Here is a 25,982-nt window from a genome sequence, read left to right on the forward strand (position 1 = left end):
GAACGTGGCTCTGCAGCTGGAAGACAACGCTGGTGTAGTAAAAGGAGCCATTTCACCGGCTCTCAGCACACGCCTGTTCCACAAGCCTGAAAGTTTACCCAAGTTTGCACTTTCAGTCACTAGAACGTGACCAGGTTTTAAGACTGAGCCTAAAACTGACCTGGTGTCAGTTTTTAAACTCTCCTGCGGACGTGTATTTGTACTGCAGTACAACTTCACAGCTGCCTCACCGTTTCAGAGGAAAATGAGTCGATCGATCAATAACCCCCAGACTCTGTTTGGTTCTACATACGGTACTTTTATTTTATAAAATCCTGTTTCACTTTCACGATTTATTACAATGAACTGTGACATCATCAGTGATGACAGCACCTGCCTCCAGGTAATCACTTTTCTTAACTTTGATTCTGTCCTAAGGTCAAAGAAAACAGGAGGCGTGTCTGGCTTGTGATTGGCCCCTTTGTTCACCATATTTGGCAGTTGAATGCCTCCGTTATTGGTCACTCCAGTAAGCCACACCCCAGAAGACAAAAACAATTAATTGGCTAACAGAAGATTGGCTTTCATCAATCAGTCATCAATATTTATTGTGGCAAAGTGAACTAAAGCAGGAACAACAAACCGTTAAGACAAACACGCCATTAGTCATTAGTTAACGAGGGGCGGGGCTGTTAGTCACTCATTATTACAAAAACATGACTGGGGTGGAGGCAAAGCAAACTGTGCAGAAAAAGTTCAAAGTAGGAATGTGAGAAAAGAGGGGGAGGGGCCAAAGGTGAGGGGAGGAGCCAGATTGGAGAGGAAATATCTCCCACACTCCTCTCATAGCAGGATCAGAGGATCTAGTTTTTGACCTCCAGCAAGCAGAGAAAAGGGGAGGGGCCAGTGACAAAAGGGGTTGAGCCAGAGGAAGAAAGGGAAGAGGAATATTTTGGCCACAGAGTTTCCTGACATCCACGTCAGGTAAGGCGGAGCCAGAGGTTCAGCAGGAGTTGAGCTCCTCCATGGTCTGGTTCAGGGTCGCCTGGAGCTCCAGGTTTGCGTTCTTGGCAGAAGTCAAAGCATCTGCAACACAAGAGAGGAGGGGCCAACCAGTCAATGACCAATCACATCAATCACAGGCTGGTCTCTGAGGTCTTACAGTTTTACTTTGTGACCTCAGCTGGCAGCTGATAGTGTAGTGGTAAGACTATATGCCTTTGGAGCGGGAGTTGCAAGTTCGCCCTGTATTCAGTAAGGGTCCTGCTAGAAAACCATGCTAAAACCTGGAATGGCGCAGCTAAGTCTGCAGGCTGTCCGCAGCTCGGACACATGTTGTACTGTGTATGTGACAAATAACACTTGTTGTCTGTGATGAATATTGATCGTGGGCCTCACCTTCCAGACCGTCGATGGTTTTCTCCAGTTTGGCCACCGAGCGCTCGGCAAACTCAGCTCTGGTCTCAGCCTGAAACACAGGAAGTCGGATGACAAAAGGGAAATACACACGGGGGAGAATGTGAAAAGCTGGTCTGTTGCAGAACCCTGATTGGTCGCTCTGGTTTGTTGTTTTGTGCAGGATAAATAGTCAAACTGAAAACGCTCGTACGTCCTGGTTTTATACTTTCTTAAACCCTTTCAAGATATTTTTTGTTTAGTTTTTTTCAAAATAAAACATCACACTTTATGGTCACATTAATCTTGTTTAACTCATTCACTGCCAGCCATTGGCAGTGAATGGGTTAGACCCATTGACTCATTCACTGCAATTGACGGCTATAGACGTCAATGGCAGTGAATGAGTTAATATTCGTGACCTCAGACAAAGTCTCAGACCTTAATTATAAAATTGAAAATACATTACACACTTAGCCTTAAACCGACGATTGGCTGACTTTATTCAGATGCTTCCCTCCATGCAGCTGACAGCTTTTATTGTGAAAAGAAGAAACAAATCGAGTTTCTCCAACAGGTCGTGACGTCACAGGTGAACATGACACTCACCTCCTTCAGTCTGTTGCGCAGACTCTTGATCTCCTCCTCATACCTGTCCTCCTTCTGAGAGTACTGACACACAGAGACAGCAGCCAATCAGAGAGCAGGTACACACAGGTGAGCACACAGGTGTGAGGCTGAACCGTTTCTGGTTCCAGAGACTGCACCGGCTCCGTTCCCCGGCAGAATTACCTGTGCCATGAAGCCCCACCCCCTCCTCCTACCTTGTCGGCTTGGGCCTCCAGAGACTTTGCACTTGTGAACACAGTTTTCAGCTCCTCCTCCAACACCCGGGTCTTGCTGCAGGTCAAAGGTCACATCAGAGGACACAGTGTGTCAGACAGGCATGTGGGCAGGTAGGCTCAGGTGGTGTCAGGTATCAACTACGGTACCTTCCGACTAAAGCAGGATGCACTCAGCAGAACCTGGAAATGTTATGAGCCTGACCCAACTGTTCATACGGTCCCCATCTTTAATGTTCCCGCCTCAAGACTTAGACGGAGCAGCACACCTGCACAGGTGCTGCTCTGAGAGATTGCCAGGTACGGAACTGATGATGTATTCTGTCGCCAGGCAGACAGGTGCAAGGTGGAACACCATAAATGTGATCTGTAGGCTCCGCCCCTTTGTTTTCAAGTCATGAGGATGCCAACAAAGCCATTGATTTACATTTCTACCTCACCTGCTGCTTGACATCCTGTTATCAAGATGGCTGCCGAGTGACGAGAACTGCTTCTAGAAGGATTTTAATCAACCCGACACCACCTGAGCACCCTATGAGTTTGTGTGTGTGTCATCAGGTGTGTGCGCGCGCACTGTCAGGTGTCATTGAGCCTGCAGGTAGATTCATGCAGAGCAACAAGAGGAGGAGGGTGAGGAGGAGGAGCTGAAGCAGCAGATAAAGGTCAGAGATCATGGAGGCAGTGGGAGGTCAGGAGGAGGAGCTTCACTCGGTCAGCAGGTCCAGGTCACGTGACCCTCAGTACCTTATCCTCGGACGCCTGCAGACTCTTCAGCGAATGATCGAAGCTCCTCAGCTGCTCCTCCAACCTCCGAACCTTACTGTGAGACAGGTGGAGGCAGGTAGCAGGGCATGCAGACAGTTGCCGTAGAAACAGACAGGGAGAAAGAGGCGGAGCTGTTACAGAAGCAGTGTGGCATCACATCAATGTGATGTCAAAGTTACCAGGTGTGTCAAAGCAGCTTCATGCTGTTACAGAGGCAGGTATGTCCACTTCATTAGGAACACCTACCCGCTCGAAACTCACCTGTGTGGTCCCCGAGGTGTTCCTAATAAAGTGGCTCTGAAAGTGTGTGTGTGTGTGTGTGTGTGTGTGTGTGTGTGTGTGTGTGTGTGTGTGCGCAGAACCTCTCGGCCTGCTCCGCTCGTTCTTCAGCTCGCTCCAGCTCTCCTTCCACCATCACCAGTTTACGAGCCACCTGTCAATCAAACAGCACACTGCATTCCTGTGTACGACACCACTATGTACTACTAGGGCTGGGTCATATCATACCGTTCACGGTAATACCGATAGATGTATAATATGGCGATAGAATATGGGTAAAACGTGCATGCACAGTGCCTTTGTTTACATACGCACATGGCGGCGACGCAGAAGGAGAAGAGTGAAAGCGGATCGTTGAATGAAACAATGAACCTGAACTGGTTTGTAAAACGCTGCAGCTTCACTGGTGTGGAACTGGTTTAGCTTTCGTCCGTCAGACACACAACAAAGCACTATTTTTGGTAGAGCATGCTAGCGGGCCGTCGTTATTACCGCGTTGTTTGGAAAATACGGCGCACTTAAAATCAACCCTTTGATTTTTCTGAAAGTTGACAGAGCCCCTTATAATCCCGTGTGCCTTATGTATGAACTCTGGTTGTGTTTACTGACCTCGAAACGATTTTATGTGCACGGCGCTCGAAAATCTGTCAGATGTTTCAGTACGACTTTGCTAAGCTACAAAGCCGCACCGCTTGATGGATTGTCGGAGCTTTACGGCTGTTGTAGGCGGAGCCTCGCGGAGCGATACGTACTGTGCTTCAACATACTTTTAGTTAATACGGTAATATTAAGTAAAATTTATTTATATAGCACATTTCACAGATAAAAATCACAAAGTGCTTTACAATAAGATCAGACATACAAGTTAAAATTAATTAAAAGCCCGTTTGTATAAAAATGTCTTCAGCTGCTTTTTAAAGGAGTCAGAGTCTAGACAGCGTAAAGACAACGGCAGGGTACTGTGTGTGTATGACCTCTTTTTAAGTGTTGTGGATGTTATACATGGTTATGCTGAGGATATGTCGGCCAGTTTCCAATGGAAATGCCTTTTGGTTAAACTGTCAGCGAGGAGTTTGCATTTGCACTGTTACATGTTTATATAACTTTAATGCAGATAAAACAGCTGCTTGTTTAAGTGAAAATACTTTGATGTTTTTTTTGCACTAATAAAGTTGTGGAGTTGTAAAGTATTTTGTCTCGTGTCAATTATATCGTCAATTATATCGTTATCGCAGATTTTCAGATGTATATCGTGATAAATATTTTGGGTCATATCACCCTGCTCTAACTATGTGGTAATGCCAGTAGCAGCGTGTGCAGTACCTCCTCATACTTGCGGTCTGCCTCCTCAGCGATGGTTTTGGCCTCCCTCAGCTGCACCTCCAGCAGCTCCATCTTCTCCTCGTCCTTCAGAGCTCTGTTCTCAATCACCTTCATCCCCCTGATTGTGGACAAAGTTATGTGATCACATTTAACCTTTGACCTTCTCAGCACTGCTGCTGTGTAAAACAGCTACAAACAAATCCTACAAATCCTGCAGTGCTTCTCATAGTACTGCCACAGTATTACTGTGTATTATTACAAGCTGTAGTACTTTGCAGTATTTGTGGAATACAAGCGCCCTCTGACCTCTCGCTCTCGTCGGCTACCTTCTCAACCTCGTCCAGCTTGTGCAGCGCGGCGGCGAGTCTCTCCTGAGTGCGGTCCAGGTTCTCCTCGCTGAGCTGCAGACGTCGACCGAGAGACGTGACCTCGGCCTCCGCCTGCGGGGAGACAGACACAGGTCAGCTGACACATCGACCTCTAACCCCCCAGGGGCGCAAACATCCGGTCATTCCCCATCCTGTTCCTTCCTTTCACAATAAAATTCCTTTTCACACACACAGGTGCGCGCACACACAGTGACAGCTGCACATGAAATACTTAAAGCTAAAAATGTGTTTTTACTAGTTATGAAACATTGTTATTGTAGTAATAACAAGCTTGCTCTGGTTCAGGAGCACAAACAGGAAATGACACAGGAATCATCTGTTTTATAAATAATGTTTCTGATTTCATGATTCACAAACAAAAACAAAGCTTAACTGTAGTTTGTCTATTTACTCTTAAATTATGAAACTCGACTTTAATTCTGCTTAAAGTCGAGTTTCAGCAGCAGAACGCACAAGCAGACTGCGGCCTTTTTAATCCAGCACCTTTAATCTGGAGGTAACAGGAAGTGAAACGGGTCAGGTTTCCTGTACGCATCAGGTCACACAGCCAAGTGTGTGTTATCAGCAGCTTCATGCTGCCGTTTATCAGCGCGTCACGCCCTGATACACACACACACACACACACACACACTGTACTGCAGTACTCAGAGTACACACTCCGCTGACAGGAAGGGTACTGGATATTTACTGTAACAGGTAGAAATGAGGCTGTGCACACTGTGAGGGAGGAACCGCATGTGAGCCACCTCCAGATGTGCGTGAGTCAACGCACCTATCAATCATAGGCATTTTCACAACACTTTGATAATCGGAGGAAATGATGTCGCTGCAGCACAACAACAGTAAGATAAATAACAGGATATTTGTGGAGTCCGGTGACGTAGGCGGTCAAGATGGCAGCTTGAATAGAGATTGACAGACCACGCGACTTTCGCACATTGCATGCTGGGAACTCGTGGCAAAACAATCCAAGTACCGCATCACATGCAAGCATTTGCAGCACCGCAAAACGTTCATTCTCCGGTTCCAATACCTTCTTGGTTTTTCTTTGCCGCCCAAAAAAGGTATGTACAAAACGAAGGAGAACAATGCCGGTCCGTACAAAGACAGACTCGACAAAAAGGCAAAGAAAAGATATGAGGGAAAAAAAAAAATCAAAGGAGTGAAAGGGTTAGACCCTTACGAGCACACAGAGTGGACAAAAGACGTTAGCGTGCTGCCCAACTTTCACCACGCTCATATTTATAATTATACGGTTCTTGGAGTGAGTGCACTTGTCACGGACAAACGAGCGGCATTTAATCCCTGTAAACGGCTGCTGCACCAAAGGAAGATAAAGTTCTCCTTACTGTTCCCAGCGGTGCTGGTGCTGAAAAAGGGCAGACGTAAGTTTACCGACACAAAAAAAAAAAAAAAGCCCAGGACTACATTCTGTCTTTACTTTAAGGGAGATATTTACAGTCAGGGCTTGGATTTAAACACTACCCTTTTTCTTTTCCTTTTTTTTTTCTTGCCCTAGCTTTAATTAACATGCTATACACGATATACTTTGCACCTCCTAACTGTTTAGTTTCAATATTATAGGGCTTCGCAGTTTTATTTGAGTTATTCAGTTGTGCTGCTTCTGAGGATACGAAGCTCACTAAGACTATTAAATTCCTGTAAGTTTTTCAGTTGTTATGAAGCCCTTTTCAGTTTGTTCAGCTAGCTAAGTCCCGGAATGACTGTTTTCCTCATATTACATTGATTTAATATGCTGCTGGCGACGGGTCCTGTTTATGACTGTTCGACTGGTTAGAGTCACGGACCATAAAGTTTATGTTTTGCTTTCTGGGGCTCATAGCCCACCTGAGGGTGACTAGTGTTCTTGGTTGCCCCAGACGTATCTGTTTAAATGTTTATCAGTTGGTATTTTTATTTACTTCCAACCCCCCCCCCCCCCCAATTTTTCTTACAGCCAGCCTTCCAAATATTGTCCACTCAGTACTGAACTCCTGGTTCTAATAATAAGTTACCCCACGGTTATATGTCCGACACGTATTGCATGATGGCGAATAAGCCACAAAGGGCCCTTACTTTAATGACCTGGAATGTAAAGGGCCTTAACCACTCAATAAAAAAAAGAAATCATGACATTTATCAAATCAAAAAAAGTTGACATTGTCTTTCTTCACTTGTCTCCCCAAGAGTCAGATAAACTTTGCCGTGATTGGGTTGGTCAGGTATTCTTTTCGTGTGGCAGCAGTCAGAGTAGGGGTGTCGCAATTTTAATTCATAAGCAGTTACAGTTTAAATGCTCCCGGATGGTTAAGGATGAAGATGGGCGGACATTGATACTCTTGGCTGAGATTCAAGGCCATAGGATGATTTTAAGCAATATCTATGCACCAAACATCAACGACCCCACCGTTTTTGGAAACTTGGAATGCAAAATTTGTGATATGGGCGACTACCCAATCCTGATAGCAGGGGACTTGGTCATGGATGATATACTGGATCGAAGCACTCCCTCACAGCGACACTCTAGATCAGCGTCGGTCGCTATAAAAAATGTGTAGGACCTTGGGTTTGGTGGACATATGGAGAGTATTCAACCCATCCACAAGAGATTACACCTTTTATTCTGCCCCCACAACACTCTGTCAAGAATAGATTATTTTCTTGTGTCAAATTCTATCATGCCCTCAGCAATGTCCTGCTCTATTGGTAGAATACGCGTTTCTGACCACGCCTCTGAGCTCATTTGGTAGCCCCCCCCAAGTCTCCCAGATGGAGGCTAAACTCAAGCCTTTTACATGATCCCAACTTTTTCCACTCCTTAAGAGAGCAGATCAATTCTTATATAGAAATTAACTTCTCTACAGCTCCCAGTGCAGGTGTAGCATGGGAAGCTTTGAAAGCCTTTATTAGAGGGTTCATCATCCAGCATGCCTCATATAAGAAGAGAACTGCTCTGACCAAGCAGATAGACCTGGAGAGGAAGATTGCCATAGCTGAAGCCGCTTTTAAGGCAGACATGAGCTCGGCAAATCTGACCCACCTAACTAGACTTAAATATGAGTTTAACTCAATTTTGACTCAGAAAATGGAGTTTTCTCTATTTCGGGCAGAAATGGATGGAGATAAACCTGGCAAACTACTTGCAAGATATATTAAACAAAAAGAAGCTCAGACTATCATAGCAGCAGTTAGAGCACAGGATGGCACTATGGTGTCAAAACCCTCTGAAGTGAATGAAGCCTTCAGAGATTTCTATATGCAACTCTACTCCTCTACTCTAGCTCCCCAACTGGGTCTAGAGAGTATTTTAAATTCAGGGAATTTAAAATAGAAAGTAGCTCGTCCACAGAAGGACTGGTAGCTCCCCTTACGATAAGGGTTCAGATCGCGCGAACAGGTGTGAAATGTGTGTGTTTAGTTTGTTTGTTTGCTTGTTTTAATCAATTTTAAATCATGCTTTTTATTTGTTTTTGTTTCTAATGTCTCTGTAAAGCACTTTGAATCACCTTGTTGTTGAATTGTGCTATACAAATAAATTTGCCTTGCCTTGCCTTACTCAGAAATACAAGCAAACTCTCAGGAAATTAACAGTTTTCTCTCCCCCCTCAACCTCCCAACTCTCTCTAGGACACAGGTGGACTCCCTGGACGCCCCAATTTCAAAGGAAGAGATCTTAAGGGTAATCAAAAACCTTCCAATTGACAAGGACCCTGGGTTGGATGGGTTTACAGCCGAGTTTTACAGGAACTTTGCAGATGAGCTCTTCCCTTTACTCCTGCAAATGTTTGAGGAGGCCCTGGATAAGGGCAGCCTGCCACCAACACTGTCAGAGGCACTTATTTCGCTTGTCCTAAAGAAAAACAAAGACCCGCTTGACTGTAAGAGTTACAGACCAATAAGCTTGATCAATTGCAATTGCAAAATTTTAGCTAAGGTACTAGCAACCAGATTAGATGAGGTCATGACTTACTTAATACACCCCGACCAAGTTGGTTTTATTCGGACCACAGCTCTGCCGATAATATTAGACGCCTAATTGATATTATGTGGGCAACCCAGGATAAATCCTCTACGGGGGACTTTTCTCCAGCTATAGCCCTCTCCCTGGATGCAGAGAAAGCATTCGACAGGGTGGAGTGGCGTTTTCCTCTGCCCCCCTCTCACGGACAATAACCATATCCAACTTCTTAATAGCAATGAACTGGTCTGCATTGGTGCATCATATCTTTATTCTCTTCCCCCTCCTGCCCCCCCCCCCCCCCCTTTCTTAAATAGATAACTATCATATCTGATATCATATCTCACAGTACAATAATATTGAATGGGTTGCATTGTTGTATTTTGTCATGTTTCTCAGGTCTTTGTCTGAATTTCTACGAACATTATTGCTAAGGATTGTCTTATTGCATTGGAGTCACACTGGGTTAAATATGTACACTTGGGTTTTAAGGGGTATTTATTATTTTCTTCTTTTTTTTGGGTTGTATGGAAGCCCCAAACGCAATTTCATTGTTCTTGACAATGACAATAAATAAATAAATACTAAAATACTAAAAATACTAAAATACTTCTATTTTGTGTAATGGAAGCATTTGGCTTTGGCCCAAAATTCATAAGGTGGGTCAAACTTCTCTACAACAATCCGAGAGCATCAATACTAACGAACCGTATTGTATCACAGTCCTTCGACCTCCACGGAGGTACAAGACAGGACTGCCCACTGAGTCCTTTGCTTTTTGCTCTAGCTTTAGAGCCTCTGGCAGCAACAATACGTAGAGACCCTGATTCTCCAGGTATCCAGGTCCACAATAATAATCACAAGTTGATGCTCTATGCTGATGACGGCCTGGTCCTAATATCGCAGCCAGAACGCTCTCTACCTGCTCTCTTAAGAATTATTAACCGGTTCTCTAATATATCAGGATATAGACTAAATTGGTCAAAGTCTGAAGCGCTCCCTCTGACAGCCTTCTGCCCCAAAACCCTGTTCCAGCCAGGGGATTTCAGCTGGCCTCAGACCGGTAACAAATACTTGGGCATTACATTCCCCCGTTTGTTATACAACATAGTTCAGGCTAGTTTTGAAACTCTATTGGACAAGTTCAGAACCGACATAAGTAGATGGTCCCCTTTGTTCCTCACCCTTTGGGGTAAAGTTAACATCATCAAAATGAATTGTGCTCCAAAATTTAATTACCTACTACAAACACTCCCGCTAAAAATCCCATCAAAATATTTTCATCAATTTGACAGATTGTGCAACCAATTCATACGGAACAACAGACGCCCTAGAATAAAGCTTAAAAAGCTACAGCAGCCAGTGGAGTCGGGAGACCTGGGGGTCCCAGATTTACTGTTTTACCATTATGCTTTCAGTCTGAGACACATGGTTCACTGGCCCTCCCTCCAGAACGAGCCCCCCCATGGTTTAGTCTGGAGAGTACTTTGTGCTCACCACTCCCTCCGATGCACATTTTAACCACCAAGCTCCCACCAGATATACAAACCCACCCCATTCTTTCTTTCCTGCAGACGGTCTGGAAGAAGGTGGCCTTGCTATTAAATTTTAACTCCCACCTTCACACTGAGGCTTCCATATGGCTCAATCCCAAACTCTGCATTAATAAGTTTCCGTTTTTCTGGAGACTGTGGGTCCAGACTGGGATACTTGTTCTCGGAGACCTGTATCAGGGGAGTATTCTCAAGTCCTTCAACGACCTTAAAGCAGTTTTGGTTGCCACAGAGTCAGTTTTGGAGGTACTTGCAGCTCCGGCACTTATTGCTCAAAACTTTTGGTTCCCCCTAAACACCACCTCCAACTATTGAATATCTCAGCTACATCAAAAAAATCTTTGGGGGAGGTCGTGAAGTCTCTAAATATTACTCAATGCTTGTTAAGGGCACGAGTAAAGGGCTACCTGCCCTCCAGTTAGCTTGGGAATCTGACCTTGGTGTGGCTTTTACAGATCAGGAATGGACTGCAATTTTGCAGAATAGTAAAAAGGTGTCCAGGGAACTTAGAAGGACACTAATCCAATTTAAATTACTACACCGAATTTACTGGTCGCCACACAGACTGTATAGGGCGAACCTCATGCAGATGTCAGACTGGGGTAGGCACATTGACCCATATGATTTTGGAGCTGTCCTAAAACCCAAATCTTTTGGACTGAGATACATGACTTTATCAAATCAACCATACGATGGGATATTCCTTTTTCACCAAGACTATTTGTTTTGGGGGACCCATCACTCCTTAAATATGCTCCGCCTAAGGCTGCTGTGGGTACAGACTGCATTGATGCTGGGGCGTAAACTCATTATTTCCCAGTGGAAGGCCCCTTCCACCCCACCTGTCTCTGTATGGCATATTCAACTAGGGAGACTTGCTGCACTTGGACAACTGTCATACAGGCTTCTGAATAAAGTGGAGAGTTTCCATCTGAAGTGGGATCCATATCTGTCCAGAATAAAACGAACAGACTAGAACTTGGAGTGGGACTGACATTGACATTCTGACGAAGCACCCTCAGGGATGTCAGGGTGTGGCATGCAGTAAGACCCACATAGTCAAAGGCTGGCTGTTTTTGTTTGTTTATCTCTTGCTTTGTTTGTCCCCCTCATTTTGGTTTTGTATTCTCTACTGTTCTGCTGCTATGCTGATGCTTTTTTTTTTATGTGATGTAATCTGTCTCTGCAGTGGACTGTAGTGTTCTCAAAGCACAATAAAATATTAATCACAAAAAAACAAAAACAGGATATTTGTAAATGTTTACAAACATAAGAGCTCAGTTATAAACATCCAGAATATTACAGAGGTGAAATATATCTGTGTTTAAAGAAGCAACAGGAACGTGTTCATCGAGCTTCATCACTTCCTGTTCACGCTGGCCGCCGGGTTAACGCATTCTCCTCCAGCATCATCAAACACGATCAGCATGTTGTCACGGACAGCTTAAACAGCCAATCAGAGTAAAAACAGCACCATGCTGAGCCAACCAAGTGGCTGGACCAAATATTCACAAAAACTCAGGCGACTGTGTCAGCGAGCCCACAAACTTAGAAAAGGTGAGCGCCCTCTGCTGCAGCCCTGCTGGAACTACACAGCTCGCCTGATCTCGCCCTGCTTCAAACACGCCGAGTTCGCTCTAAACTTCAGGCTGTACACCAATCAGAGCCAGCCGCATCAGGCACACTTCCTGTTTTGTGACTGAAGTCTGATTGCGAGTAATGGCATCACTTCCTGTTTGACGGCAGGTAAATGCAGTGCCACATAAGCCTTACCACAGAACCAAGTCCGCCAGAGCTTATCTTTATATTTTTACAGGCTGTGGAGCCATTTTTGGGAACATTTCAAGTTGCTATACATCAATACAACAGTTATAGCCCAGATTTTAATAACATGTATGCATTAAGTCCATAGTAACTACATAAATTGCAAAAAAGTGCAATGAACAAGAAAATTGAAAATTGTTTTTGATTTTTTTACATATATTTCTAGTTAGAGAAATTTTTATAATTTTTATATACTGCAGGAAAAACAAAAATAAATATTATAATGCAAATTTGCAAAAGATTCAGCATGTGCATCAAAACAAACTATTTCCAGCAGTGCAGTTTGAGTTGTAAGCATCCCAGAAACTATTCAGAAAAGCATAACACTAAATATGACTTTTAAAAACACCAGTATAGGCTTATAAGGCCCTGAAGCTAAAAAAACCGACATTTTCCACGAAAATGACATCACTTCCAGTCTCGGCCAGGTAATGGCGGACATGCGATTGTTCGCGCTGACGTCTATTCCAACGTAGGAAGTGTTTTGAACAGCTGAAAGCATGTTTCTGGAACATTATGTTTTTGTTGCTGCAAGCGCTTTTTATGCAGTTTTTTCAAAGCGTTATGTGGAAGGAAACCGTGACCTAGGGCAAGCTGATGGCATAAGATGCAAGTACAACTCCTCCGGTTTCATACGCAAAAATTTTTTGCGCTAGCTTACGTGGTTCCAGTTCTACAGAGATTTAAAAATAGTTACGCAAAACGGAGCGTGCCCACTCCGACCGGTTTTAAAGGGTTAAACCCACAATGACAAATGCACAGCAGTACAGGACTGTGGGAGCGCAGCCTCGTGCCATCTGACAGGAAACAGCTGTGAAATACGTGATGTCATCGCCTGTGACTTAAGGACATCGTTCGGGTGCGTGTGCCGTACCTCCTCCCGGGTCCTCTTCTCCTTCTCCACCTCCCTCTGCAGTCGCTCTGCCCGCTCATCGGCCTCCTCGGCCTGCTCCTGCAGGACTTTGATCTTTTTCTTCACTGCCTCGATGCTGTTCATGCCGCCACTCATCTTTTCTTCTTCTACTGCACAGAAAAAGTTTATTACACACTTTTCACAGTAAAACAGAGCGCCGCACATACCTATTCTGAAATAAACTATCAGCAAGAAGTCCGTTCAAACGACGTTTTGTAAGAGTGAAATAATTACAGCTGTGGTCAGAGGGAGGCCCTCTATCACTGAGCCGGGGAGCGAACACAGCGAGCCGCGGTGTGATACACAACGTGGAGCTTTTCAGAGCTCTGTGTGTAAATACATGAATCCAAAAAAAAGGGGCAAGGGGAGCTCACTTCTACAACCTGTTAGCGGTCCGGACTTGTCCACGCCAGTAAACACGACTTTACAATAACGTAAACACAAACGCAGACCAAATGTCTCCGTTTAGAAATGATCCTGAAAAGAAAAACAAGAATAAGGCAGAATTTACACGTCAGTCGAAGCTCAGAGAAAAATCAAACATTGAGGCAAGAATTCAAACACTGAGCTCAACAGCTGGAAAGAAAGAAGCCAAACCTGAGCCATTTCAGGAAGAGCTCTGTGTTAGTGGCCTTTAAAACAAATGTCGCAGCGCCAGTCACTAACCCGGGTTAGAGTATCCAGCTGCTGAGGCTCAGTGACAAATAGAGCTGCATGTCATCAGGGGGGTTCAGAGTGGACTCAGATCATCATCCATTGGGCGTAAAACGTACAGCTTATTGCACCAGCAGCATCTGCTCTTATAGAACTATCATTAGCTTACAGCTTTAAGTGTTTAAGGTGCTAACTAAAAATAAAGACAAGATGATAGTTTATTAAATTTTAATGAAGTTTGCAGATTGTTTCAGTGGAGTTTAATAAACTCCTTGCTATCTAAAATATAAAATAACATATTCTGCAGCATCTCACACTTCTGATAATCAGCTGTCTGCTTGACGTTTATTCAGCTGTGTAAAAACTATAACTTTAATCTCAGCCAAACCGATTTACTCAGGAACAAATAAAATACTGAAAAAAGCCAAACAATAACATTTTTAAGTTATCTAAGTGACTCATATATCATGTTTAACCTGAGTAGCGAAAGACGGCGGTGGGTTTGAAAACGATTAGCCGGGAGTCCGGTGTTCTCACGGCTCTAGTGAGCCTAGCCCCCGGCTCGCTATCGAGCTAATGGGTAACAGACGTCTCCGAAAACGTCGGAGCGCTTTTGAAAATATGCGGTGTCTTGATAAACTGAGCAGATATTTGAGGTTTACACAGCTACATTCTCTCCTGAAAATATGTTAAACGTTTATTTTGTGACCCAGAAAGAATAATAAGAGTAACATTAAAACTAACTAGCTGCCGCCATTGTTGGAAACTGAGCTGGGCTGCGCTATGAATTCTGGGACACAGCTTCTTCTTCTTCTTCTTCGGGGTTTAACGGTAGCTGACATCCTTGTACATGCAGTGCTGCCATCTCCTGTTTCAGTCCGTTATTACACTCTTAAATCCTGCTACTTATTCCTGCGTCTTTTGTGATCTTACAAAGCTTCAAACGACGCGTCGACTATTAAATCAGTCGTCGACGATTTTGATAGTCGACGTAATCGTGACTAGTCACGATTAGTCGACTATCAAAATCGTTGACGACTGATTTAATAGTCGACGCGTCGATAGTCGACGTAATCGTGACTAGTCAACTAATCATGGCAGCCCTAGAGACCAGTCTTACTTGTTATCATCTATCGTCCACCTGGGCCTTACACAGAGTTTCTGTCTGATTTCTCAGACTTTTTATCTGATTTAGTTCTGAGCTCAGATAAAATAATTATTGTGGGGGATTTTAACATCCATGTAGATGCTAAAAATGACAGCCTCAACATGGCATTTAATCTGTTATTAGACTCAATTAGCTTCTCTCAAATGTAAAAGAACCCACCAAGCTTGATGATGACACCATCAACATGCGCTATCGCAGTAGAGCGGTATAGTCAAAATCTCTACTGTTGGCCAAATTTATATCGTTTCTACCGCCCACCCCTAGTTACAAATTATCTTCTTATTGACTCATCTCACAGAGGTCCTGCTAGACCTCAGTGCAGCGTTCGATACTGTCGACCATAATATCCTATTAGAGCGATTAGAACATGCTGTAGGTATTACAGTGGTTTGTATCATATCTATCTAATAGACTCCAGTTTGTGCATGTAAATGGAGAGTCCTCTTCACACACTGAGGTTAATTATGGAGTTCCACAGGGTTCAGTGCTAGGACCAATTCTGTTTACATTATACATGCTTCCCTTAGGCAGCATCATTAGAAGACATAGCATACATTTACACTGCTATGCAGATGACACCCAGCTCTATCTGTGCATGAAGCCAGATAACACACACCATTGAGTTACACTGCAGGAATGACTTAAAGACATAAAGACCTGGATGGCTGCTAACTTTCTGCTTCTTAATTCAGATCAAACTGAGGTTATTGTACTCGGCCCTGAAAAGCCTAGAAATATGGTATCTAACCAGATTCTTACTCTGGATGGCATTACCTTGGCCTCCAGTAACGCTGTGAGGAACCTTGGAGTCATTTTTGACCAGGACATGTCCTTCAACGCACATATTAAACAAATATGTAAGACTGCTTTCTTCCATTTGTGCAACATCTCTAAAGTTAGAAATATCCTGTCTCAGAGTGACGCTGAAAAACTAGTTCATGCATTTATTACTTCCAGGCTGGACGACTGTAATTCATTATTATCAGGAAGTCCTAAAAACTCCCTGAAAAGCCTTCAGCTAATCCAAAATGCTGCAGCAAGAGTCCTGACAGGGACTAGAAAGAGAGAGCATACTTGAGCCTGATTCTGCCAGAGGTTTCTTCCTGTTAAAAGGGAGTTTTTCCTTCCCACCATCACCAAAGCCCTTGCTCATATAATTGTTTGGGCTTTCTCTGTTTTCCTCGCATTATTGAAGGGCCTTTACCATATATGGCACCTTGGGGCAACTGTTCTTGTGATTTGGCGCTATATAAATAAAACTGAGTTGCATTAAACCAACGTGTGTATTTTTGAGTGACCAAGCCGTACGGAAAGCAGTGATCAGGCGGTTCTCGAATGTGTAAGAAAGATTAGTGATATGCTGTGTTGCTGGTGATACGTGAATGGCTCGAACTCATGAAGAACCAAAACCTGCTTTTCCTGGAACGCGTCAACTCTGAAGCGACATGACTGTCAAGTTCTGACAGCCAATGGTAACATGGATGGGACATAGCATAACATAGGGCTGTGTGATATGACCAAACTCTCATATCCCGATATAAGACATCTATCGTCCCGATAGCAACAACAACAACAATAATAATAATAATACTAATAATAATGGATTGCATTTATATAGCGCTTTTTCGGGATTCAAAGCACTTTACAATACCACTATTCATTCACTCTCACATTCATACACTGGTGGAGGCAGCTACAGTTGCAGCCACAGCTGCCCTGGGACAGACTGACAGAGGCGAGGCTGCCATATCGCGCCACCGGGCCCTCTGACCACCACCAGTAGGCGGTAGGTGAAGTGTCTTGCCCAAGGACACAACGACCGAGACTGTCCGAGCTGGGGCTCGCAACACCACAAAACAAACGATTGCGTAAAATGAAACGATAGACGTTTTTATATTGTCATCCGATATATATCGATATATCGAACAGCCCTAGTATAACAGCTTAGCTCAGACAGAAGGCGGCGTGGTTATTTCTGCTGTCAGATCCCAGTGGCATCCTGCAGCCCATAGAGAAACATGGGTTTCGCGCTCCTGAGATGAACGAAGAGGGCAGAGCAATCTCTGCTTTAGATCATCTCCACAGAACAGCGTCCCCTGGGAGGACCCGATATTTGGATTGGGTATCAGCAACGAGTTGATCTCGGGGAATTTTCCTCGCAGTCAGCTGACACAAATCCGCTGAGATGGGTAGCCGCTGTTCCACCTGAGCACCAGTGGCTCTTTCTTGTGCTGCATCAGCCTCTTGATTCCCAACACCGCCAAGCTGAAGGCTGTAAGAACGACTGCTACACTTGAGCTCAGCTCAGAGATTCTTAGAGTACTCTGATTATTCTTAATAATCTGATTTCCACACACTGCTGGGCCTGAGCAATGACCCATCCTCCAAGTGTGATTAATGTACAGGGTCATCACCCGTATTTTTGACCACTGCTTAAATTGATCAAATCGGAAGTGTAGGTCAGAGTTGAAGCTTTGACCTGAAGAGACACGTTCAGGGGGCGGTTCTAGTTCTCTCCCCCTATGATTGGCTTTTTTAAATAAAGTTGGTCTGAATAAAACTCAAACTTTAGTCCCTCCCTGTGCCCGCGCACCTCTCACGTGCTCAGGTCGTTTATCCATACCTCATCGATTATTACCGACTTTATCGGAAGCACGTTTTTCACACCTGACTTCCTCTTGTGTGCGCCACTGTTTGTTCCGTGTTAGCACGTTAGCGCCGGAAGCTAGCTGCGGACACCGCCCTGTTAGCGGCTAGTTCGTTAGCTCAGCTCAAGTGTGCTCGGCTTTACCCGTGTGTCCCCCACTTACCTGTCCGAATCCTTGGAAACAGTCACACCTGTAGCTCGCGCCCTTCTTCCGCTGCACTCACTTCCCGGTCAGCTAACTGTTAGCTGTTGGCGGCTAATGCCTCACTCTCCGTGAAGTTTGACGAACTGTGAATCGCGCTCCGTCTCAGCCTCCGCGGACTCGAGTGTCGTGTCGGTCCTCGTGCTCCCTGTTTGGGTGGTGGTCTCGATTTCTGGTCTAGGGTTCTGGTCGCGCTGAGTCTGGATTCCGGTTCCAGCCAACTCCCAACTCAGGAGACTCCGCCCTCTTCCGGGTTAAATTCGCTCCACGGGAAGTGATGTTGCACGATGTCCTCTTCAAAGTAAAAGTCCGAAAGAAGAAGCTGCCGAGTATCAAAGTTTAAAATCAGACTCCTGAGCTCTGTGAATACCTCCCGGACAGCTGACATTAACGCTCTCTATCAAAACTAAAGAAAGTGTATTAATTCTTTGTGCAAATATGACTGTTTTAAATGAATTAAAACGTACTTTTTACTTTTAATTCCTCTCAGACAAACTGCAGATTTAATAATGGATTGGATTTATATAGCGCTTTTCAAGGCACCCAAAGCGCTTTACAATGCCACTATTCATTCACTCTCCCATTCATACACTGGTGGAGGCAGCTACACTTGTAGCCACAGCTGCCCTGGAGCAGACTGACAGAAGCGAGGCTGCCATATCGCGCCATCGGCCCCTCTGGACAGATTTGCTTCAGTTTTACCGGTTTTAGTGACTTTCCTGAAACTGAATGGACTCTTCAATCTCTGGCTGTGTTCTGTTTTGTTTTTGGGTTTTTTTTTCCCTGAATAAGTTGTTTTTGAAACTCCTTAGCTGTTAATCCCCTCTCATTGTGATTGAATATTAAACCTTAGAAAGCATAATGACAATTTTTTTTTTAACAAACCAAACCAGAAATCTTCTCCAGCTTGTTCTTCTGATGTGTTATTGCAATTTGGCTCTAACTAAATCAATTAAATTAACAGCAGCAGCCACCTCGAGGTGGGAAGAAAGTGTAGAAGATCAGAGAGGAGTGACTCTGACAGGTGTGCACAGGTAGCTCCAGCGTGATGTTAAAGCAGACTGTGTGCTGGCCAGCAGGAAGACCCCCACTTTCGTGCTGTAACAGCAGCGATCTGTGGTCCTGGGACATTGATCAAGCCGCTCTTCTATGGAACCAGCTCCCTGTTCGGATTATACAATTTTCTTCCTGTTAAAAGGGAGTTTTTCCTTCCCACTGTTGCCAAGGGCTTGATCAAAGGTTGCCATTTGATTATTGGGTTTTCTCTGTATTATCATAGGGCAGTGTGCCAAACAGACAATGCTGGGGGCCAGAATTGGTCCGCAAAGGATTCGATTTGACCCACTGGACCAAGGGCGGATCTAGAGAAATTTTCTTAGGGTGGCATGAGGGTGGCAAAATCAAAGCCCTTTTTTTCAAACACACATGCAGGTGGTTACATATGGTTAAAATGATTCAAATGCAGTAAGTATACACGTTTTTCATAGAAATATAGTCCATAACTTAATTATTTTCTGTAGCCCCCATAATTAAACACTTTAGTGACATAAAACATGTGATGTTATGTACTGTATAGCCTGGATAATAAATAAAGATGTAACGCTGTAAGTATACGATCCAGAAAGCTACACCACATGGGGCGGTTCATTTACCAACACAAGTCTAACTTAAGTTTCACTGTTTATTGTTAGAAAAAAAGGTAAAATCGTTACAGCTTAAATTACACAAAATGTCAGAAATCTGCACTGTCATGCACAAAAATCTAAACCTAATTTTTCATGATTTGTTGGATTAACCCTCTGAGGCCCAAAATATAACCGGTCATTTTTGACTTCTTTTGATTTTACGTTTGTATTTCACCTTCAAATTGTGCCATTTTATTTTTTCCCCTCTTTGTTTGGTATCATTCTTTTCAGCTTGACCTCACGTGTCTGAATTTAGTTGTTTTTTCATTGACATACTGTGTTAACACAACTGATCTGAAATCACACAAACTTCAAATCCTAGTAGTATCTTTTTTACTGTAAACAAAAAAACAGACATGTTGAGTAAATTATTCTTATAACTTGAAATGTAAATATAAATTGTACATTTTGAAAACTTATGCACACATTTTGTAAACATATACAACTATTTATCTAAAAAATGCAACCAATACACCTGCCGTTTTTTTATTTTTATTTTGTACAACCATTTAAAAATATTACTCAAACTAAAATCAGGTGTCGCAATAAGATGCCCCACAAATTATGTGTGACAGTAAAAAGAAATTGTTTGTCCACCACAAGACAGGAGAACAGCACAGGGATAAACCTGCAGGCCTGACAACAGGAGGTGTATCACTCCGCTGGTTTTCTACTTGGTGACAGTGCTGGGCCATATCATACCGTTCACGGTGATACCGGTGTAATGTTGGGCAACGATAAGAAAATGAAATATGGCGATAGAATATGAGTAAAACGCGCATGCGCAGTGCCTTTGTTTACATACGCACATGGCGGCGAAAAAAACAACTCCCTTTTAACAGGAAGAAACCTCCAGCAAAACCAGGCTCAGGGAGGGGCGGGGCCATCTGCTGTGATTGGTTGGGGTGAGAAAAGGAAGACAGGATAAAGACATGCTGTGGAAGAGAGACAGAGGTTAATAACAGATATGATTCAATGCAGAGAGGTCTGTTAACACATAGTGAGTGAGAAAGGTGACTGGAAAGGAAAAACTCAGTGCATCATGGGAATCCCCCAGCAGCCTACGTCTATTGCAGCATAACTAAGGGAGGATTCAGGGTCACCTGGTCCAGTCCTAACTATATGCTTTAGCAAAAAGGAAAGTTTGAAGCCTAATCTTAAAGTAGAGATAGTGTCTGTCTCCTGAATCCAAACTGGAAGCTGGTTCCACAGAAAAGGGGCCTGAAAACTGAAGGCTCTGCCTTCCATTCTACTTTTAAATACTCTAGGAACAACAAGTAGGCCTGCAGAGCGAGAGCGAAGTGCTCTAATAGGGTGATATGGTACTACAAGGCCATTAAGATCAGATGGGGCCTGATTATTTAAGACCTTGTATGTGAGGAGCAGGATTTTGAATTCTGGATTTAACAGGAAGCCAAAACAGGAGAAATCTGCTCTCTCTTTCTAGTCCCTGTCAGGACTCTTGCTGCAGCATTTTGGATCTGCTGAAGGCTTTTCAGGGAGTTTTTTGGACTTCCTGATAATAATAAATTACAGTCGTCCAGCCTGGAAGTAATAAATGCATGAACTAGTTTTTCAGCGTCACTCTGAGACAGGATATTTCTAACTTTAGAGATGTTGCACAAATGGAAGAAAGCAGTCTTACATATTTGTTTAATATGTGCATTGAAGGACATGTCCTGGTCAAAAATGACTCCAAGGTTCCTCACAGAGTTACTGGAGGCCAAGGTAATGCCATCCAGAGTAAGAATCTGGTTAGATACCATATTTCTAGGCTTTTCAGGGCCGAGTACAATAACCTCAGTTTGATCTGAATAAGAAGCAGAAAGTTAGCGGCCATCCAGGTCTTTATGTCTTTAAGACATTCCTGCAGTTTAACTCATTGGTGTGTGTTATCTGGCTTCATGGACAGATAGAGCTGGGTGTCATCTGCATAGCAGTGTAAATGTATGCTATGTCTTCTAATGATGCTGCCTAAGGGAAGCATGTATAATGTAAACAGAATTGGTCCTAGCACTGAACCCTGTGGAACTCCATAATTAACCTCAGTGTGTGAAGAGGACTCTCCATTTACATGCACAAACTGGAGTCTATTAGATAGATATGATACAAACCACTGCAGCACAGTACCTGTAATACCTACAGCATGTTCTAATTGCTTCAAATAAGCCATTCCTCTGCAGATGATCAGTTAGCTGTTTGACAACTACTCTTTCAAGGATGTTTGATATGAAAGGAAGGTTGGAGATCGTGGCTCAAGAGTTGGCAGTTCGTCTTGTAATCGGAAGGTTGCCAGTTCGAGCCCCGGCTTGGACAGTCTCGGTCGTTGTGTCCTTGGGCAAGACATGTCACCTACCGCCTACTGGTGGTGGTCAGAGGGCCCGGTGGCGCCAGTGTCTGGCAGCCTCGCCTCTGTCAGTGCGCCCCAGGGTGGCTGTGGCTACAATGTAGCTGCCATCACCAGTGTGTGTGTGAATGGGTGGATGACTGGATATGTAAAGCGCTTTGGGGTTCTTAGGGACTAGAAAAGCGCTATATAAATACAGGCCATTTACCATTGGCCTATAATTAGCTGAGACTGCTGGGTCTAGAGATGCTTTTTGAGTAAAGGTTTAAATACAGCTAGCTTGAAGGCCTGTGGTACATAGCCGATCATTAGAGACAGGTTGATCATATTTAAGATTGAAGCATTAATTAATGGCAGGACTTATTTGAGCAGTTTTGTAGGAATGGGGTCTAAAAGACACGTTGATGGTTTGGAGGAAGTAATTATTGAAGTTAACTCAGAAAGATCAATTGGAGGAAAAGAGTCTAACTTAACATCAATGGTACTAAGAGTAGCTGTAGATAATATTACATCTGTGGGATGATTATTGGTAATTTTTTCTCTAATGATAAAAATGTTATTTGTGAAGAAGTTCATGAAGTCATTACTAGTTAACGTTAAAGGGATGGTTGGCTCAACAGAGCTCTGACTGTTTGTCAGCCTGGCTACAGAGCTGAAGAGAAACCTGGGGTTGTTCTTCTTTTCTTCAATCAGTGATGAATAGTAAGATGTTCTGGCTTTGCGGAGAGCTTTCTTAGGCAAGCTACAGTTGTAGCCACAGCTGCCCTGGGGCAGACTGACAGAAGCGAGGCTGCCATATCGCGCCATCGGCCCCTCTGGCCATCACCAGTAGGCGGTAGGTGAAGTGTCTTGCCCAAGGACACAACGACCGAGACTGTCCGAGCCGGGGCTCGAACCGGCAACCTTCCGGTTACAAGACGAACTGCCAACTCTTTGAGCCACGATCGCCCACGATGGACTAAGCCTCCATCTTTAAGGAAGATGCACGATGACAGTCAACGTCAAATGCTTACTCCAAGCCGGTAGCGTTAGTTACTTTAGGTGAAAGTGGATTGTTGGTTTTGAAGCCCGCTGATTGTGTGTTTGGTTTCAACCTCTCCCAGGAGATTGGCACGGAGAGGAGAATCAGGAAGCACCATTCAGACACGGAATTGCACGGACGAAGCTGCACTTGGGGATTAAGGAGGAGCACCTTTGGATTAGCACCTTTCACTGTTTTTTGGCACTACCTTTGGAAACGCACACTTTTTGGCCAGAGCGCCGCATTTTGGGGTCCTCTTTCTCCTGCACCCGTGACACTTGAGGCGACTGTTGTTGTAATTTGACACTATATAAATAAAACTGAATTGAATTGAATGTCAGCCATCTTTGTTTATTTTTAGTTTCAGGAAATAAATTTTCCAAATGAAGTTTGTGTCACTGTGTGCTTAGTTTATCAATTCATTCATTTCTGCATCAGTAATCAAAATCTGAAAGTCATGTTTCATCTGAAGCTAAAAGTAAAGACAAATACTCGAAGAGCAGCTGATTAGATTTATAAAGAGTACAGCAGGAATCACCTACACTCATCAGAGATCAATACAATTACTTCAGTCCATTGTTACTACAGTTAAAATACACTCAAAAGAAATGTTACAGCGGCACATCTGGATGTGAGGCGTGCATCCTGGCGAGCTTTTTTGCATAAACAGAAATGTTTTGGATCCCAAAGCTTCAGATAAAAAAAACATAACAAAACAGTGATGAATCACACTGTAGAAACTTCCCAGCGTTAAACCTGAACACAATCAGTTATTCAAAAACTTCAAAATCACATTCAGGTCCTGATGTTACAAATTCATTTTTTTGTGTTTCCAAAACCTATAGAACATCATGTGAACTCACAGGGGGTGGGACTACTGTCCATAAAACACCTGATCAGAGATGATCAATCACACATGATCAGGACAGAGGATACCCGCATTCTTCGGTAACGCTTTCTGCTTTATCAGCGCCAAACTACAGTTCCTCTACTGTCCAGCAGAGGCAGCAGCGAGTCAGTCCCAAAACCCTTACATGTTAAAATAAACATGCTTACAGCCTGATTCACAAACTGGTCTCTATAGATAACACTCTCCTGTCTGAACTGATTAGAGTTGCATTATTAGGGGCATGGCCTCTTTGACTGATCGCAGACTTGTTAAACTTGCTGTAGTCCACCCCAATATGATCGCATGATTACATCATCACCGGCGTCTGTTGTTCTTTTTTGTAAATGAACAATTTTCTATGTCAAACACTGTTCCATCATCATCATCACCGGACGACACGAGGAGCTGACATCATCACCTCCATGCATCAAAAGAAACAAGCTGATTGGTCAATTCAACCAATGTCCTACACAAGTATAAGAGACACAGCCATGCTAACATGCTAATAGAAGGAGCTCTGTGCTCCTTAAAAACACACCTGACCTACAATCCAGCACTACGTGAGTCCCGACCCCCAAAACCCACATCTGACCACACCAACCTCCAATCCCTCCCCATAATCCCAGTCCTTTCAATGCTTACATACTGGTAATGGTTTCTGTAAATCAGACACCATTAAAATCAAAACTTTAAATATGAGATGGCTGCTGGTCCAAAGGCATTCTGGGTAATGTAGTGTGGTGTGTCTCAGATTCAAAGAATAAATAAAAATCTGTCTGCTTAAAACAAACTGTGAAAAATATCTGGATCAGACCAGATCCAGATCCAGGTCCAGCTCCAGATACGCATGCTCTGGTCCCATTTACAAACAACAAAGAAACAAAGAAACAAAAAACATCAAGGGCACAGATCAAACCAGTGATCTAATCACATGACCCAGTTTGTTTGAAGCGGAAAATAAGTTGCCAATTTAACCTCGCCCTTACCCTTTTGGCTCCAAGTTTTAGAAAATGTTCCAAGAACAAAAGTCTGATTTGGTCTAAAAACTGTAAAACAGGCAATGGCATTATATCCAGGGCCTTTAACAATAAGAGTCCGATGTGTGTCTGTGGCATCGCAGTGACAACAGCAGAGGTCCCTGAGCTGTAGGTGGGGCGTTAACTCTCGCTCTCCTCTGGGATGTCCTGCAGGTCTGAGGGGTCAGAGGTAATAGGTTACCATGGAGACCATCATAATGCCATGGGCTTTCCATATTGATTGTTGATCAGTGGTACTAACCTCTGGGGCTGTCAGAGCGAGGAGAGATCTTCATCACTTCCTCCTCTTCCTCTTCATTTCCTTCTTGGACGCCATCTAATTGGTCGACTGGATCCTCGGTGGCTAGTGGGGCGAGGGGGCGAAGCTCCAGTTCCCGACTGCTACGTCTCTTGTTAACCTGCCAACAGACAACTCGGATTTATTTCAGTTTTGTCGACTCATCGCGCTTTAGTAATGTAATGTGTGCGTGTTAGTCCCCATAGGGAAATAGTTCCTCTGCATTTAACCCATTCACCCAGTGAAGCAGTGGGCAGCCACCAATGCAGCGCCCGGGGAGTTGAACCCCCGACCTTCCGATCATGGGGCCACCACTCTACCTACTGAGCTATCCCTGCCCAGTAGGTGAACAAGTGAACCCAACTCACCTGTTCTCCTTTCATAACATCACTCTTCTCTCCATTTTTGCTCCTCCTTCTGGTGCCTGGCTCCACTCCCTCCCAGTTTTGGTCCTCCTCTCGCAGACGGAGGCGTGTCACTTCTTCCTGTAGCAGCTCCACCTGCCGCCGCAGCAGCACCGCCTCCCCGCTGGCTTCCAACCCTGTGTCACGTGACAGTGACCGGCTGAGGCGGGGGCCAGGGGCAGAGCCAGGGGTGGTGGAGGGGGTGGAGCCTGCACTGACCAAGAGCGCTAGCATTGAGTCCTGACGAATCACAGCAGCCTGCAACATTGATAACATAAATACTGAATGAATCACTATTTATACATTTATTTGGGTTAATTGCAGGATGTATAAACAAACAATACTAGAAATAAGTTTCAGACCTGCAGGGCGTGAAGCTGTGTGCTCAGACCGATCAAGCGCTGATGGACGTCCTGCAGAGAGGACAGCTG

General features: G+C 44.1%; 2 protein-coding genes across 4 annotated transcripts in view; both read right to left on the reverse strand.

The window, feature by feature from the left end:
- Positions 1-277: 277 nt before the first annotated feature.
- Positions 278-18,150, reverse strand: LOC146699574 (uncharacterized). Of its 3 annotated transcripts, none has more exons than XM_085472577.1 (9): positions 17,853-18,150; positions 13,182-13,327; positions 4,890-5,023; positions 4,584-4,701; positions 3,344-3,414; positions 2,199-2,274; positions 1,984-2,046; positions 1,378-1,447; positions 278-1,065 (listed from the first exon to the last, which is right to left on the reverse strand). In XM_085472577.1, the coding sequence occupies exons 2-9, from the start codon at positions 13,314-13,316 to the stop codon at positions 983-985; spliced, it is 750 nt and encodes a 249-aa protein (XP_085328703.1). In that variant the 5' UTR covers positions 13,317-13,327; positions 17,853-18,150; the 3' UTR covers positions 278-982. The 3 variants fall into 3 exon arrangements, with proteins under 3 accessions (XP_085328703.1, XP_085328702.1, XP_085328704.1); XM_085472576.1 differs by having other exon boundaries at positions 13,182-13,330; XM_085472578.1 differs by lacking the exon at positions 2,199-2,274 and adding an exon at positions 2,961-3,036 and having other exon boundaries at positions 13,182-13,330.
- A 5,292-nt stretch (positions 18,151-23,442) lies between these two features.
- Positions 23,443-25,982, reverse strand: part of arhgef2b (rho/rac guanine nucleotide exchange factor (GEF) 2b) — a 37,064-nt gene continuing 34,524 nt past the window's right edge. The window contains exons 18-21 of the mRNA XM_085472579.1: positions 25,914-25,964; positions 25,516-25,809; positions 25,112-25,268; positions 23,443-25,025 (exon numbers count right to left, since the gene is read on the reverse strand). Coding sequence (XP_085328705.1) covers positions 24,991-25,025; positions 25,112-25,268; positions 25,516-25,809; positions 25,914-25,964 — 537 coding nt within the window. The 3' untranslated portion in view covers positions 23,443-24,990. The remainder of the gene's footprint in view (positions 25,026-25,111; positions 25,269-25,515; positions 25,810-25,913; positions 25,965-25,982) is intronic.

Source organism: Copadichromis virginalis, linkage group LG11 (genome assembly GCF_057382275.1).
Source record: "Copadichromis virginalis isolate Kocher_CV1m ecotype Utaka linkage group LG11, C_Virginalis_male_GT1.1, whole genome shotgun sequence".
NCBI lineage: Eukaryota > Metazoa > Chordata > Actinopteri > Cichliformes > Cichlidae > Copadichromis > Copadichromis virginalis.

Bases quoted from the DNA above. Each gene is read 5' to 3' on its own strand.
- LOC146699574 (XM_085472577.1), bottom strand. From the start codon at position 13,316: ATGAGTGGCGGCATGAACAGCATCGAGGCAGTGAAGAAAAAGATCAAA. The intron at 2,047-2,198 runs GTAGGAGGAGGG...TCTGTGTGTCAG, and splicing joins TGGAGGCCCAAGCCGACAAG to TACTCTCAGAAGGAGGACAG. The intron at 1,448-1,983 runs GTGAGTGTCATG...CCTGTGTTTCAG, and splicing joins TGCGCAACAGACTGAAGGAG to GCTGAGACCAGAGCTGAGTT.